Source organism: Larus michahellis, chromosome 21, assembly GCF_964199755.1.
Source record: "Larus michahellis chromosome 21, bLarMic1.1, whole genome shotgun sequence".
Classification (NCBI taxonomy): Eukaryota; Metazoa; Chordata; class Aves; order Charadriiformes; family Laridae; genus Larus; species Larus michahellis.
This window is the reverse complement of record NC_133916.1, coordinates 3,714,933-3,732,466: the sequence shown is the minus strand read 5'-3', so window position 1 is coordinate 3,732,466 and position 17,534 is coordinate 3,714,933. Positions and strand designations below refer to the sequence as shown.

Here is a 17,534-nt window from a genome sequence, read left to right as displayed (position 1 = left end):
GATTATCCGCCCATGGGAGAACTGCAGCGTGAAAAAGGCATTGCTGTGCTCAACGCTGCCAGCTCCCAAGAGATTTCCTGATACTGTGGACTGGATTATGCTGGATGCCCAGGATTTATCAACGCTTTCAATGGCGAGTCACCCTGCTCATTACAGAAACCCTCAGCAGTTAATAGCAGTTTATCTGCAACAGGAGAGAAGAGTTGGCTGCTGCTTTATCTCCTTTCAGGCTTTCAAGGCACCAATTCATTCTTCGAGGCAACAAGGAAACAGGGTCAGATGCCTTCAGGGTGAAAAAGAGACAGAGCACATGGCAAGTCAATGTGCTCGCTGGCAAGCGTTTCCCAGGGGAAAAACCTGGTATTAGCGAAACACAGCAGCACATCCATCCCAGCTGGGACATGGGGCCAGGAAAACCAAATGGAAAACTCAGACTCCAGCAGAAAGATCTGCAAAGACTTTTAGGCCCATCCAGCCTAAAGTCTGATTCCAGCACAGGACTCGAATTTGATAAAATGCCTGTTTAATTCATGGATATTTTGCTGAGGTGATGAACAGCAACCTCGGTGAAAGCCTCTCAACCACAAAGGCTTTAGAGAGCTAAACAGTAAAGACTGGGAATTAAGGAAAATAAATATTAATGAAGGGGGGGGGAATCAATCATTTTTCCAGACAATCCTGCCGTGGGCTTTGCTCTTCTGTGCGGAGCTGCTGCATTTACCCCTCCTCTCGCAGGACCGCGTGCTCCGGGGGCTCATGCAGAGCTTGGAGGGAGCAGACACCGCAGGTGGGAAGGAAAAGATGCAGCAAACGGGAAGGGAGCAAAAGGAACTGCTAAAGAAAAGGTTTGTTGCGCCAATGTGGGATTCAATGTGCAAGAGGAATCGATCGGTGCAAATCCCTCCGCTGGTTCCAGTGGCTGCAGGTCAAGCCCCCAGCGCCGGGGCTTGGCAGAGCCCAGAGCACCGTTACGTAAAGGGATGGGGAGAAGCCCGGGATGGGCTGGATGGAGGAAATGAATCCAATTACAGGATGAAGGGCAAAGGGAGAGAAGGACACGTTTGGTCTGGAGCAAATCCCTAACAGGCTTTAAAGCAGGGATAGCGAGAAAAGAACAAAAACGAATTCCAATGCGGGACACGCAGCTGCCACCAAGAGGAATAGGGGCCTCAAAATGGGGCAAAAGGCAGGGAACGGGGCTCTTCTGCTGGCTGAGAGCGTGGCCAGGGCAGTGACATGAGGGATTGTCCCTGGGAGACCCAAAGTACCACCAGGACGTGGCTTTTCTGGGAGCTGGAACACCAGGTTGGCTGTTGTGGTCCTGTGGGGGCATCAGGGCAAGGAGCCAGCCCAGCCAAACCCTGCTGGAAAGCAGAAAACAAGCAAGCAACTCCCAGATTTCCTCTGTACTGTTTCCCAAAAGATTATAACCCAGCTGGCCACGTCACAGCAGTCTCCGGGCTTCCACAGAGAAAACCAAGGGCTCTGCACTAGAAATGAAAAAAAAAAAAAAAATTGACCCAGTTATGACAAAACGAAACAGCGTGTATAAAGCATCGCTGCGGAGGGCTACGAGCATCCACAATAAGGCCCTCAGGAATAATAGGGTTCAACTTCAAATGAGATTTACAAATTAAAAATAAGAGGGCTGGATTATTTCTATTTGCCTAAACCCGCTTTTCTGACCGCTCAGCTGCTTCAAAGCTGGGCCACGGCAGGCGCTGCTGGACAATGCAGAATGAAGGTGGTGGTGCCGTGCTCCTGCATCCCTCTGGAATTAAATAAATGCCTTTCTCTTGTCTCCCTGGCGTCCCAGTTAAGCACCTGCCACTGGTTGAGCAAAGCAGAGCTTGGAGAGAAGAGCAGGACACAGATCCCTGACTCCCAGCTCCCCCTGTTAACACCTACCTGGCTCGAATAGCCCATAAAACAGAACAAAATCCAGCAGGGGTTTGACTGCATTTTGCAAGACAGGAAGATGTCACAGGAGCAGACGGCATCTTCTGCCTTGCACTGGCCATCACCCTCGTCAGAGAATGGCTCGCTCCCTTGCACAGCTGCTAAAGTACAGAGAAATACAAAGAAAGGGGGCTCCAGAAAAGCTGGGGAGGGACTCTGGATCAGGGAGGGGAGCCATGGGACAAGGGGGAAGGGTTTTACACTGAAAGGGGGGGGATTTAGATGAGATCTGGGGAAGAAATTCTTGGCTGTGAGGGTGGTGAGCCCCTGGCCCAGGTTGCCCAGAGAAGCTGTGGCTGCCCCATCCCTGGAGGGGTTCAAGGCCAGGTTGGACGGGGCTTGGAGCAACCTGGGCTGGTGGGAGGTGTCCCTGCCCAGGGCAGGGGGTGGCACTGGGTTGGCCTTAAGGTCCCTTCCAACCCCAACCATTCTGTGATTCTATGAAACATACTTGCGCTGCTTGGATTTGCTGGGCTGTGCTGGCTGCTCGTCCCCCGGTGCTGCGTGGCCGGTGAGACTGTCTTGCAAACCTGCCTACTCCGCACAGCCCTGGTTTATCACTTCTTTAAAAGTGTTGACAGCACCACACGGAGCGGTGCAGGTTCACAGCTGAGCCGGGATTGCTCAGCTCCTTGGCAAGGAAATGACAGGTCCCAAAGACTTTCTATCGCTCCAAGGAAATCCTACAGTGCTTGCAGGGAAGTTACCTGGACCAGCAGCAGGAGGAAAAGCCTGGGAGGTGACAGCAGCCTGCCTGCTTGTGAATACCATGCACATGAGGTGAGGTTGGCAGCGGTGAAGCTCTAGCTGCTTCCCAGCTAGCTTCTGGCTCTGGTGCATCCCCCCTGTGAGGCTGTGCTGGTGGGGAGAGCCTGGAGAAGGAGCTGGGATGGAGAACCTGCCCAGAAAACAGGAGCTGGGGTTCCTCCTGCCCAAAGCCCATGAGTGCAGCCCGTCGGGGGCTGTGAGCAAGGCAGGAAACAGGCTCTGTTCACCCTTATTTTTTGGGAAAGAAGCAAGGGCATGGTACAAATAACTTTCCTCTGCACCACCAGATCCTTGTCCTAGATGGATGCGACCATACAAGCCCGGAGGAGCGGCTGCCGGCAGAGGGCACGGCTGCCTCCACGGAGCCGCCAGCCATGGCCGAGTTAATCCCCGCTGGGGGAGGACCGGCCCACCAAACCAAATTGTAAATACATCTGTGTCCTCCTTCTCCCTGCCACACATTTAAATCTATTTGATCCACTCTAATGGATTGATCTACAAGTTTGTGCACACACATCCTGCTTTGGACGGGGCGGCTGGCAGCGCATCGCCCATCACGACCTGTCAGCTCCACTCAGCCTCAGCGCCGCCGGGAACGAATCCAATTACAGGATAAAGGGTTTTCTTCCCCTCCATATGGTCTCTATAACGCTCCAGCTTTATCTTTCTTTAACCCCTTTCCTGGCGAGGGGGCTCACAAGCCCGGCGTAAGCGGCTCAGCGCAGCGGCCACGCGTGGCTGCTATCTGATATGGGGAAACGAGGTCTTCCCAGGGCAGCTGGAGGTACCGGGAGGCACTGCAGTATTTGCACCTTCCTCCTGCTTCTCCACCCCACCCGGGAGGAAGGAGCCCCTCCAGAAGGGAGATTCAGGGCAGCACGTTACAAAACCAGCCAGAAGCACAAAAGCGAGCTCAGCACCGTTTTGCATTCAGCGTGGGTGCTCGTGGCCAAGGTTCAGGGTCCTGTGCGTTAGTCCATCACCAGAATTTAGGCACAGATGTTTGCTTCATGACTGATTCCTATCGCTTTTGTGTTTCTCTACGCCTCGCTCTGCAAGTGATTCCCTGTGTGCCCTCGGGCAAATCGCCTTGGTGCCTCTGCCCAGCAATGAGGAGCCTCGCAGAGGGATGGGGACAGGCGCATCCCTGTGGTTTGCTCTGCCTGTCGCTCCAGCCCAGCGAACCAACCGTATCAGCTCAGTGCAAGTTAGTTATTTGATTATAATTATCATTTCTTGCTTTACACAGGACATGAAAGCCCAGAGCAGCTCAGGGCTCCGTCACGCAATGTGCTGACAAACAATGAATAAGAGACAATCTCATCTCAAAGAGCTTAGCAAAGCAGAAAAAAAAAAAAACAAACCTGCAAGAAGGAACAAAACCCTTCCTTTTCTTAAGGACAAACGCAAAGCAAGCCAGGCTCTCCTCTCGCATTAAACAGGGCCTGCATTTTTCTACTGCTGCCTTTGTCGTAGAGCAGCACAGAAGACAACTGAGAGCTCTCTGGGAGACGCCCGTAAAGTTTCCCTGCTAAGAGACACCAAATTAAAGCCATCACTTTCCATTTCTGCGACAGAGACGCAGAGGGAACCGAGGTTGCATTCAGGACACGTCCTGGAGGAACCAGCTATCCTCTCCGGTGTAATTTTCTTCTGCTGAGTTTATTCGAGGCCTTGGGCATTGTTCCGGCTATCACTGACCTGCAGAGATCTAAATCCACCGGCTCCTGTTAGCACGACAGAGGCAACTCGGGCTTACCTGCTCCGTGTTCAGCTCCTAGAAAGGGGAAGGGTCTTGGTCCAGACCTAGTTGAAGGTCAGGTGAAAGTCCTCTTGGTCCAGTTGTTGGCACTCCTCTGTATGAAAGGTTTCTGCCTACCAGGCATGAAGCCAAAGTTGCACCACACCTTGGCTGAAAGAGGGAGTGGAGGGGGTTTGCGCTGGCCAAGGAAAAAAAAAAAATCTGTGCAAAAATTACTGCTGATCCTTCCCACCACCACCCAAAACAGACTGTCGTTTCGCCTCTTCTCCCCATAGCTGTGCTTCATTTGCACAACCCTTTTCTCTTTAGGAGAAGATGGGACACCACAAAGATGTGGCAGAAAGTCTCGCAGAGATGGGAGGTGAAAATTACTCTCTGGGAGATGAAAATTAGCTTTCCCATGAGATAACCGTGTTCATATACAAAACCTTGGAGAAGCACCAGCGCTTTCAGATGCTGCTGGCACTGACAGCAAGGTCCAAGTCCTTTGAAGGTGGGCCATCATAGTGAAATCTTTTAGCTGAAAAGAGGCGCTTTCTATCATGGAAGTTGGGAGGAACACACTGGAGCTGAGACGCACATCTGTACATGGCTGTTTACGTGTATTTGCTTTTCTGGCTTCTCCTTTAATATTCAACTAATTCTGCAAAGCCATGCCTAACTTTTGTACATCCCGAAGCCTTGCTATGGTCAGGAGAGGCATGAAATGGCAAGAGGCATGGCAATCCCAGGCACAAATCTAGGCTGGGCGGAGAACGGCTTGAGAGCAGCCCTGGGGAGAAGGACTTGGCGGTGCTGGTGGATGAGAAGCTCAACATGAGCTGGCAATGCGCGCTCGCAGCCCAGAGAGCCAACTGCATCCTGGGCTGCATCAAAAGAAGCGTGGGCAGCAGATCGAGGGAGGTGATTCTGCCCCTCTACTCTGCTCTGGTGAGACCCCACCTGGAGTACTGTGTCCAGCTCTGGAGTCCTCACCACAAGAAGGATATGGACCTGTTGGAGCAGGGCCAGCAGAGGGCCACGAAGGTGATCCAAGGGCTAAAGCCCCTCTGCTGTGAGGACAGGCTGAGAGAGTTGGGGTTGTTCATTCAGCCTGGAGAAGACCTCAGGGAGACCTTATAGCAGCCTTCCAGTCCCTAAAGGGGGCCTACAGGAAGGATGGGGAGGGACTCTTTACCAGGGAGTGTTATGATAGGACACGGGGTAACAGCCTCAAGTTGAGAGAGGGTAGATTTAGATTGGATATCAGGAAAAAATTCTTTACTGTAAGGGTAGTGAGGCGCTGGAACAGGTTGCCCAGGGAAGTTGTCAATGCCCCATCCCCGGAGGTGGTCAAGGCCAGGCTGGATGAGGCTTTGAGCAGCCAGGTCTAGTGGGAGGTGGCCCTGCCCAGGGCAGGGGGGTTGGAACTAGATGATCCTTAAGGTCCCTTCCAACCCAAACCATTCTGTGATTCTGTGATGATTCTGTGTGAAATACCTCAGGGGAAAGCTCTGTGAGTAAGGCCATGGGACTTCTCCACAAGAAACTTTTCCCCTCAAGGAAGAGCTTGTGGTCAGACTAGAAAAGACCTGGACTGGGAATTTCATGACTGGCGGTTACACGGGACGTGTGGTGAGATACGTCTGAGAGCCACAGCCATCCCACGGGGATTCCTTGTCCCAGGGCACCTGAGGTTTACGTGACCCACTTACTCTTGCCACGTCCTAGTTCTGCTCCTCTCGGACCTGTACAGACAGATCAGCGATTAGGACATCATTCATCCCACACCCCTTAGCCTTCCGCTCCTGCCCTCCAGCTCTGAGACACTCCAGTCTTGCAGAAGACCTCATTCATCCAGCAAGACAGCATTGACTTTTCCCCTCCACCTTGTCTTGGTGGAGGGCAGCGGTGGGAAAGAGGCTAACAGCTTACCGCATTAACAGATCAGGGCCATTAACGCCACCAGATGTCAGAGATTAATGGAAGAGCTTCACTAAGACGCCTTAGGCAGGTCTCCTGGAGAAGAAGCACCCATGACCCAGAAGGAAAAAATGGGCAAAGAGCTTGGGATGGAGCATTGGTGCTCCAAGCTGGCACTGACCCTGCTGAGAAGGGTTTCACAGTCTCGTGTGTGCTGGGATGGGGATCCCACCTCCCAAACTGAGCATTAAGAGATCAGGAGAAGCTTCTTTCCAACCCGCTTGCCCTCCCAGTGTGCCTACAGGCTGGTGCTGGTGTCTCTGCACTGTCTCTGGAGGGAATTCAGGACATCAGCATTGCTGAGGCTTTACCGTCTCTTCCCAGGGACACTCAGGTGCTGCTTCTCCAGCAAGTAGCGGCACTTTGTCAGGCTGGTTTTAGAGCTGTGGCTAAGGACCCTCCCTAAACCCCACCAATCCTTGCAAAGCTGTAACCCAGACTGGTCTCCTGCTTGCTGGGATGGGGAGGAGGATCAGGGGGGAAACACGCACCAGCAGCTCCCCAGGAGACAGGGAGCCCCCAGGCTGGCCATGCCCCATCCATCCCTGCCGGAGATCCTTGGAGGATCAGTTGCATAACGTATATCCTTCAGCCCAGGGAGGAGGCAAGGCAGAGGAGGCACCCAAAGCACAGAGCAGCCAAACGGCCAGAGCCAAGCCCACAGCTCCAACCCACAGAGCTTGGTCCAGCCTTCCCCCAGCAACCTCCCCAAGGTCAGTGGGGCAAAGCTGGGCACTCCCCACTCCCCCAGCGCTCCCATGGAGTCCTTCAGCCGCGCCAGGGACACCCCAAAGGCTGTGACCCACCTTGGACCTGAGCACGGACCCATTTCCCCATCAATCACCCAAAGCAGCCGCTCCCCAACTCACCACCCTCCTCTTCCAAAGGGCTCCCCACCCCATCCCTTCCTCCCCCCAACTCCTTAAACAATATTAAACACTTAATGGCAATTAATACGCTTTAATGCAGGTTTTGGGGCCAACTGGCTGCTTAGAGGGTGCTTAAACCATCAACCCCTCTCAATCCCGTTGCCCTTGTCATACAAAGTTAGCCGAGCCCCTAATCCGGCCTCCCCCCGCGCTTCCTCGAGGAGGCCGAAGGGTATAAAACCTCCCCAGGCACGCGGGCACTGCCAGCCCTTGACACGGAGCAGGGGCACCGCACCACCTCCCGTCCCCTCGGGATTTACTGCCGTTCTTATTAATTCATTCACTTTTTTGAAGGGGGGAGGACCCTTTAGTTGGGTATTTTTCCACATTGGGGGGGTGGGGCTTCCTTTTTATTTTTTAATTGGGGTTGAAGCCTAATTAATTACAAAATCAGAGCATTTGATTTAAAAAAGAAAAGCTCTTAAAAGCAAAGTAGCTGCCATAACATTGGCAGAATGAATGGGACGGAAGGTATCAATTTTTACGTGCCTATGTCCAACAAGACAGGGGTGGTGCGAAGCCCCTTTGAGTACCCCCAGTATTACTTAGCCGAGCCCTGGAAATACCGCATCGTGTGTTGCTACATCTTCTTCCTCATCTCCACCGGTTTGCCCATCAACCTCCTCACCCTCCTGGTCACCTTCAAACACAAGAAGCTCCGGCAGCCGCTCAACTACATCTTGGTCAACTTGGCAGTGGCTGACCTCTTCATGGCCTGTTTTGGCTTCACGGTCACCTTCTACACTGCCTGGAACGGCTACTTTGTCTTCGGCCCCGTTGGCTGTGCTGTGGAGGGCTTCTTCGCCACGCTGGGAGGTAAGGGCTGTGGAATGGGAGCTTGGGTCTAAGGGCCAAGCTTGGGAGTGGGTGGTCTTGCTTCTTCAGGGCTTTAGGAGCCCAGTTCCAGCCCTTCACCGTGCCATTGGGATGGCTGCGATGCATGCAGCGTCCCTCCTGTGCAGAAAGCCATCGCTCGCCATGCAAGGTGCTGCTTCCCCGCAGCTTAAAAATGGGGATAAAAAGAGATTTATCCAAGTTTGATCTTGATGCCAGGAAGCGCCCATCTCACAACGAGCAGGGCAGCTGCGAGGCAATGAACGCCAGGAAGGAATCCTTCTTTTCAGGATCAAGTCTGGGGTCATCTGGCCACGCTGCCCCGTGTCCATTCAGGGGGCTCTCACCCTGAAGTTGCCTGGCTAGCAGTGACCTGCTGGGGATGACCACACCATGTCCTTGAATCAACGTCAAGCATCCTTGCCAAAAGCCTTTTCTTGGGAAAAGGTGAAGCATTTGGGATGGTTCGGGGAGGGAAAAGACATACCTTAGGAGAGGGACAACTCGGGAGAAGGACCCCACGGAAGGGGTACAGGCATGGAGAGGAGGAGTTCAAGACAAGGAGAAGGGTGACAGCTTATCTAGGGGCAAAAGGAAGATGTGGCAGCTCTTACTCAGAAGAGAAGAGCAGCAGCATGGAGGGGAAGGAAGATTTGGGATTGCACAGAGCTAGGGAATCCAGGCCCAGGCTTTGCAGCAATTGCTCAGCTCTTGTCCCAGTTGCAGCCGTATTTGGGTGCCCTTGGGAGCTTCCTTATTTCGCTTCTCAGGGACACGAGAGCCGCTAACGCTTCGCCCTGCAGAAAGCCCCCGTGCAAAACAGGGAAAATTCATTTTGCACCCCGTGCCCACGCAGCCAGCCGGGCCCGCACAACACCTCGTGATGGATCTGACAACCGCTAATCTTTGCTGCAGAGATCCATAACCACTGCAAGGACTTCACTTTTTTCTTTTTTTTCCCCTAAACGGGCAATTCAATTTCCTGCAGTGATGCTGATCTGGGAGGGGGGGGAAATGCCAAAAAAAGAAAAAAAAAAAAAAAAGGATGGATATGCTGGCAGGCAAAAGCAAAGCTAAATGTTCTGATTGAAGCCAAGGACGGGCTTGGTTTTGGGGTCAGAAGATGATATGGGTCTGCACCGTTTCTGACCAAGTGGGCTTTCAGGCAGCATTACTTGCCCCTCCAATGTGTGCATCCAGTAAAGAGCAAGGAGTCTCCAGTTCAGAGGGAAGGAAGTTTGATGGGAAGCAGCTACTGTGCGAGCAGCGGGTCTCCAGCGAATCCTAGCACAGGGTGTAGTTATCAGCAGATTATCACAGCTGGGGGCATTAGCAGGCTTACAGCACCGACTAAACGCTCCCAATCCCCTGAAGTTTAATTATCCCTTATAAATACATGTGCACGCATGCCCACCCACACAGCCTCCCCCGTACACCCCCCCCACCCCGATCCAGCACCGGCGGAAGACTCATGAAATACACATCTAACGGCATCAACAGGTTTGGACGCATCTGGCATCTTTGCCGGAAATTGTGCTTCCTCGCGCCCAGGTGGAATTCACCCCCTCAAGTTTCAAATGATTAAAAAAACCGTCATGTCCCCTCCTCTGCCACCAGCATCCTGCTGCGGCACAGACGCTCCCAGACCTTTTTGCACGTTACAGCTGGGAGATTCTCGGTTATTCCATAGGATGCTGGTTATCCCTGGCTGATCCCCAACCCCTCGGTCCCCTCTGCCACCGTGAAGGGAAGATCAAGCCCAGAGGAGCTCTTACCACCACCGTACGCTCTCTTTTTCTCTCCCTCCCGCAGGCCAAGTTGCCCTCTGGTCCCTGGTCGTCTTGGCCATAGAGCGCTACATTGTCGTCTGCAAGCCCATGGGAAACTTCCGCTTCTCCGCAACCCACGCCATGATAGGCATCGCTTTTACCTGGATAATGGCCTTCTCCTGTGCTGCTCCACCCCTCTTCGGCTGGTCCAGGTGAGTCGAAGGGTCAGGGAGGATGTAGCTCAGGCATGAAACTCTCTGGGCTTCGGATCAGAGGGGCAACGGGGCGAGCCAGGACAGAAATGGGACCTCAGCTCTCAATCTCTTGATGGCTTGGTGTCCCCTAACCAAAGGCAGCCATAGGCTCGGCATTTACAGCTTCGTGCTCCCCTGATGTTCAGCAGACAAATAGGGGCTTCCACAGGCACTGCTCGTCTCGCCCTGCTGTGAAGAGCCCGTTTCTCTCTGCTGACCATAAAGAGCATTTGGATGACCAGGCCAGCAGGCGAGGCTGCTCTGGGGAGGCAAACCTGGCCTTGCTGACATGCTGCCACCCCAGCTTTGCTCCTGAGAGCCCTGCAGCACCTTTCCCAGCACCCCTCTCTGTCCTGCTCCCAGCACCACAGTGCATTTCAGACCCCCACCAACAAATGGCCCCCACCAAAAACAGAGGCAACACTGGCTGCTCACACCAAGGCTGCTCACTAGGCTTCAGCGAGTGTCCTCTGGGCAGCTGAAGCCCATGCCTGGCTCTTACACGCACGCACATCCCTGGCCAGGATCTGATGCAGCAGCCAAAGGCCATCCGGAGTGTAAGGGAAGAGCCGAGGAGACAGAGATGATCCCTCTAATGCTGCCACCCCAGCTCCTCCTGACACCTTGCTGCAGAGCTGCCCTGGAGGTCACAGCAAACATCTACCAGCCCTTTGGGCACGTGCAGGATGTGGCTTTGGGGCAGCAAAGCCCCTTTACCACCCACCTGCAATGAGGCACAGCCAGATGGTCCTTCTCCAGCCTTGAATCCCTGCCCAGGCAGCCAGTCCTTGGCTCCCAAGCAGTCCTGAGCTGCATCCCTTTGAGCCAGGGCCCCTCCAGACACCGGCTGTGTATCCCTGAACCCCGTGCAGCAGCAGGGGCAAAGCCCTCAAGAGCTTGGACCCACCAAGCTGGTGGCTCTAGTCCCTGCTTGGCATCCCTCCATGGGCAGAGGGAGAGCAGGTGGCTCGGGGCAGGCAAGTGCTCAGCCACGTAGGAAGGAAATAGCCTGTTCCCCGTGGGAGGGAGCGAGTGTCACAACACACACATGCACCGCGCTCAAGTGCAACACGTCAGCACGGCTTGCGCCAGCCCCAAGGGTGCCAAGCGCTGCAGGGCCAATGATGATGGCCAGAGGAGAAGCCGGGGAGGAGTCCGCCCCAAAACATGCCTGCCACTCTTCGAGCATCCTCCATCCTTGAGGAATTCGGTCCTCAGGTTGAACCCTCTCACACTACTCCCAGGGAGGGTCCTGGGGAAGATCCTAACCTTTCTCACTGGCAGATACATGCCGGAGGGGATGCAGTGTTCCTGCGGCCCTGACTACTACACCCACAACCCTGACTACCACAACGAGTCCTACGTCCTCTACATGTTTGTCATCCACTTCATCATCCCAGTCGTGGTCATTTTCTTCTCCTACGGGCGCCTCATTTGCAAAGTCCGAGAGGTAACGTTGGGAGGGGACGAACAGGGACAGGGTGTGCAGCTGGGGCAGGACCAGGGAGGTGGGTCTGGGGGTGGGAAGCTCTGGGGTGCCCCTCACCACCCTCCTGCCCGCAGGCAGCTGCCCAGCAGCAGGAGTCAGCCACGACCCAGAAGGCGGAGAAGGAGGTGACACGGATGGTGATCCTCATGGTGCTGGGGTTTATGCTGGCCTGGACGCCCTACGCCGTGGTGGCGTTCTGGATCTTCACCAACAAGGGAGCGGACTTCACTGCCACGCTCATGGCAGTGCCTGCCTTCTTCTCCAAGAGCTCCTCCCTCTACAACCCCATCATCTACGTCCTCATGAACAAACAGGTGAGATGCCCCGTGTCACGCAGGCTGAGCCCCAGCCCTTGGCTTACCAGCACGCCTGGGGTCACCGCAGGCACCTTGCTCCTCCCCATAAGGGATGGCATCTCAGCCTGGGGGGAGCAGCAAGCTCCGGGGCTGCGGGGGGACTCTCAGTACGGCAGCACGTCCCTGCTGATCCCTGGTGCCATCGTTCTCCATTTCTCTCCCCTCTTCAGTTCCGTAATTGCATGATCACCACAATCTGCTGCGGCAAGAACCCCTTTGGGGACGACGACGTCTCCTCCGCCGTATCCCAGAGCAAGACTGAGGTTTCCTCCGTCTCCTCCAGCCAAGTATCACCTGCATAGACCATGGACAGTTTGAACTGGGGCGACCCGCCGAGCTCGGGGACCGAGACAGACACCCAGGCACCCACCATCTCATTTCACACAGTCGCCCCCTCGTGCACCGACCCCCTCCCCGGCACAAGCCGTTAGCTGTGCACGTACCGCGGTAGCTTCCCCCCGCCATGTGCAGACCCCCAGCCCCAGGCACGCTCGCTGGGGCACCCCTGCACCCGCCGGTGCCAACGCGGCACGACCACGCTGACACAGGTCCCTTCCCCAGCTCCCAGAAGCCGGCCAGCTTTTGGGGACCGTGCACGTGTCAGCAAACCCCTCCCGCTCTGTTCGCATCGTATTAAATCAGCAGCGGCCAGTGGGAAACCCCAAACTGCAGGATTTTCCTCCCTGCCGCTCTGAAAAGCGCTCCCTGCCAGCATCCCCTTTCCCCGGCGCTCCAGGGAGTGCTGAGAAGCATTTGGCCCTCATTTGCAAGAATTAAGCGTACAGACCCCATCGCAAAAACCCCAGAAGCACGAACCCGTGGCTGGAGCGGTCCCGGCTGCCCCTTGCCGGCACCCGAGCCTGGGGCTCGCCCGAGCCGCGCACCCCGCTGCCGGCACAGCCGATGGAAATCAGTACCCGTAGTCTTTATAAATCAATATAACAAACGGAGCTGGGAGCGGGCTTCGCTTCAAGCCCGACTCCCCGTATCCCCAAGACAACACTGTAGATATATATTTTATTTCTTTTTTTTGTGTCTTGGAACCTGTAAATATTTGCTCACGTACTTTGAAGTCTCTATCTTTCTCAGCCCTTTCCTTCCTCCTCCTCCTCCTCCTCCCAACTCCGAGGCAGAGAGACCATCTTTCACCTCCGCCCCTGCCGGCCGGGCACACACAGCCAACCTTGGAGGGTGGGACCGGTACCCGAGCGCTTTCCTGTACATATTTTATAAATAAATAATATCGTGTCAGCACAAGGACTTCTACAGTCAAGAAGTAGGGATTAAAAAAAATAAGAAATAAACAGAAGCAGCACAGAGAAAAACCACAGGTGCTCAGTCCTTGTCCTTTCTCTTGGGCTGCGGCCACAAGATGCTGGTGTCCAGCCGAGACAGCGCAGTGCTGCTGGTGGAGACGCAAACCCGGAGCCGTCTCGGAAACCACGCGAAAGGGGACCTGGATCACCGAGGGGAGAGCAGTGACCGGCCCCAGCAAGGTGACAGCCCCGTTAGCTGGAGCACCGAAGGGGTTTAGAGGCAGAGAGAGACACAGACAGGGCAGCCGCTGCCACCGCTTGCACCGCTCCCCCCCCGGCCCAGCCTACCGCCAGCCGTTATCTTTCCGTCCTTTAATATTTCAGCATCCCCCACGCAGCCTTAAATAAAGCTTCAGCAGAAGAGCTTTTTGCAGAGTTCAAGTTCTCCTCCCTGCGGGGCCCTTCCAGTCGGCGTCGTTAAGGAATTGGCAGAGTCAGGGAAATATTGTTCCCTGTGTCAGGGAATTTGTTACCGAGCCGGCTGGAGAGCGATCCCAGGCGCATTCACTGCCTGGGGCTCTCACCCCCCCCCACCCTCCCTGTTTGGCACACGCATGTCCCCCTCTCAGCCGTTTTCCCTCCTTTTTTTTGGGCCAAAGCAACCAAAACTCGGCGGGAAGCCCAAGGCTCTCCCCTGGGATGGGGATGCAGGACTAGAAACCACCTTTTGCTCCAAACCAGCAGCACAGCCGTGCCCCGGGGAGGGTGGGAAGGATGCTGCCCCCAGCCCCACCTCCCCGGGAACCCTGTACCCAGCAGGATTGCACCTGCACCCATCCGAATTCGGGGCTCCCGGCCAGCGCCCGATGCCAGGATCACCGCAGGATCAAGACTCGGCCCCACTCCTGCGCCGACAGCCGCGCTGAATAATTCATGGCTCGCTCTCCCCGGGTCTCGGGAGCCTCCTTTCCTTCGCCTACAAAGCAACAAGCCCATTTCCTTTTGTTCTTTGAAGCGAGGGGGAAGCAGAGGAGTGGAGGCACCGGGGCTTCTTTATAGCGAGTGATTGAACACGCCGCGCGCGAAGGAGGCCTCCCCGGCATTGCTTATCTCACCCCCCGGACTTTGGAGTGCAATATATCACGGGAACGCAACCCTCCATAACCGCACGCCAGAACATGGTGCCTGGCTGCGTATCCCCCCACACACACTTACTTTCTTTTTTTTTTTTCTCTGATTTTTTAAATGCTGCAGTTACAGGTGAGAGCTGCTCGCCTTTCGCTGCTGCGCAGGGATGCTGGAGGAATTCACAACGATGTAGCTGACCCTGGAGGGGGATAACAGCAGCCCAGGACCCCTAACGGGGAGCTCTGGAGAGCCGGGGACCACCTCGGGGTGGGCTGAGGCTTTGCAGCCGCATTCCCCCCGGGTAGGAGAGGGATGGAGCTGAGTGCCGCGGCTAGCTGGGCAATGGCAGATGCCGGTAGCGATGCCTTCTGGCCATCCCCACCTTCGCTCAGCAGCCAGCTGCCTCGCCAGGTGTGTCACCACCCATGAGCCAGGTGCGTTACCGGCCACGAACCAGATGCCAACCCCCGTGACACCTCAGCGGACGAGCGAGCATCGTTCGCAAAGGCAGGGGAAGTCAGGAGCACCCGGCCTGTCCCCGCAGCCCCGAGGGCTCCCCGAGGGAGCCATCTCCAGCAGAAGAGCGCTAAAGGAGAAGACTATTCCTCAACGATAGTTTTACCTCCCTGGCGCAGCCACCCTGCTGCGAGGAGCCTTCTCGAGGTGGACGTTGCCTGGACAGGCTGTGCAGACGCCGGATGGCGAGCTGGGTTGGCCGGCGATGCTCTGAGGTGCAGGCAGCTTGTCATCAGGCACGAGGCAAAGGAGGAGCTGCTTTATTTGGGGTCAAGGCTGCAGATGGGAATAAAAAAAAATTAAAAAATACAAAAAAAAAGAGAAACCCATGCCAAGAGAGCAACCCCTCTGCTGCTGCCGCCAGCCCCTCTCTTATCCGCTGTGAGGGCGGTGAGCCCCTGGCCCAGGTTGCCCAGAGAAGCCGTGGCTGCCCCATCCCTGGAGGGGTTCAAGGCCAGGTTGGACGGGGCTTGGAGCAACCTGGGCTGGTGGGAGGTGTCCCTGCCCAGGGCAGGGGGTGGCACTGGGGGGGCTTTAAGATCCCACTCAACCCAAACCATTCCACGATTCTCTGATCTAAGGTGGCCCCACAGCAGCTGATGATGATGCTCACCTCTCCTGAAGCAAATCCCCTCTAAGAAATTAAAGCACCCAAGCACTGGTTTCCCTAAAATCCCTAAAAATCACACAGTTTGGCCAGGCAGGGGTATGGGAGGAACGCAGCAGCCAGGCAATCTGCAACCAAAAGCGAAAACCTCATCCAGCCCTCATTGACTCAACCGTTCCGCAGCAGAAAGCATTTCATTCAAGGGGTTTTCTTTTTCTTCCCTCCCTCCTTGTTTCAAACGCCATTTTTTGGAGGTGTGAAGTCATAATTCTCTTGCAACTGCCCGCCAGGCCATGCTCCCCTCGTTTTTCAAATCCAGGGGCTTTTAAAGATGTTCTTTATTGATCCAACACTTACTTATATGCGAACAATAGCAGAAGACGGTTAGTTCAGTTATTAAATTCAGAGAGCTGACAAAAGCAATCAGAAGATATATCACTTAATAAGAAATTAAGAGGGAAGCAGCAGGAGCCCAGATTTCTGACCCAGGGTTTCAGATTGTTCTATACGTGTACATCTTTGTATTTTTACTGCTCAGATGGCAACATAATAAAACAACACAATTCTGCGCCTTGCCCACAGGCTTTTTTTTATCGCTAATTGATTTTTGCAACAGCTCATCTAATCTCAATTCCAAAGGCTTTTGGGTGGGCTGCATGGAAGGGGCATCTCTGGGCAGAGGGAAACCCAGGGCTGGGGGGCCGCAGCCAAAGCGGGGAGCAGGATGGGCACAGGGAAGAGCTGGAGCTCGGTCCCACCATCCTCGGCGAGACAGAGCTGGGTACCAGCCACTCGCCATCCTTGAGGAAGTCATGCCCGACTCTTCCTCGGCTCAGCCTTCAGTGGTTGCGTTCCCTGCCCAAAACTGCCAAGGGCTCCAACCTCGTGGCAAACAGAGCCAGCTGAGGAGCCACGCAGGATTCAACCCATCCCCATCCCGGGGAGCCGGTGTCACACATCCCTCCTCCCCTTCTCTGCTGGGACCGGGGCGTGCTGTCTCCGCCGCCGGCATAAGTGAGTCAATATCTCCCATGATTTGCAAAGGCAGACAAATGGGAACCCAATTTCAAGATTCTTTAACTCATGTTCACACAGTTAAGCTTTAATCCATCTTCATTATGTTTCCTTTTCACTAAAGCTCCTCATATTACAAGGACAACACATCCCGTGGCAATTATTTGTTCTTTAAAGTTTGATGAACTTCACATGCAGATCAGATCTGGGCACAGCAGATCGGGTCGGCACAGCTCTGAATACCCATTTGGTTAAACATCCTGGGGCAGGAGCTACCCTTTAGGAGCCCTTGGACAACCCACACCTTTCCCATATGGGAAATCCCCACATGCGCCGTGGAACTGGGAGACCCCCAAACCCAGCCCCAAGGTCCCACCCTTGAAAAAAAATCATTCGGGAGTTATTTCTGTCTGCTTTTCCACAAATACATTGATATTTTCAGGCACTGCTTGCTTGCAATCAGCAAGGACCATTCCAGAATCACTCATCACTACATCCCACCTGGAGCACTGCGTCCAGCTCTGGACTCCTCTGCACAAGAAGGACATGGAGCTGTTGGAGCGGGGCCGGAGGAGGCCCCGGAGATGCTGGGAGGGCTGGAGCCCCTCTGCTGTGGGGACAGGCTGAGAGAGCTGGGGGGGTTCAGCCTGGAGAAGAGAAGGCTCCGGGGAGACCTTCCAGCCCCTGCCAGTCCCTAAAGGGGCTCCAGGAAAGCTGGGGAGGGACTCGGGATCAGGGAGGGGAGCCATGGGACAAGGGGGAAGGGTTTTACACTGGAAGAGGGGAGATTGAGATGAGATCTGGGGAAGAAATTGTTTGCTGTGAGGGTGGTGAGCCCCTGGCCCAGGTTGCCCAGAGAAGCTGTGGCTGCCCCATCCCTGGAGGGGTTCAAGGCCAGGTTGGACGGGGCTTGGAGCAACCTGGGCTGGTG

General features: G+C 55.0%; 1 protein-coding gene across 1 annotated transcript; it reads left to right on the top strand.

The window, feature by feature from the left end:
* Nucleotides 1-7,835: 7,835 nt before the first annotated feature.
* LOC141733556 (green-sensitive opsin) lies at nt 7,836-12,384 on the top strand. The gene is made up of 5 exons (XM_074564071.1): nt 7,836-8,196; nt 10,027-10,195; nt 11,522-11,687; nt 11,801-12,040; nt 12,253-12,384. The coding sequence occupies exons 1-5, from the start codon at nt 7,836-7,838 to the stop codon at nt 12,382-12,384; spliced, it is 1,068 nt and encodes a 355-aa protein (XP_074420172.1).
* Nucleotides 12,385-17,534: the final 5,150 nt, after the last annotated feature.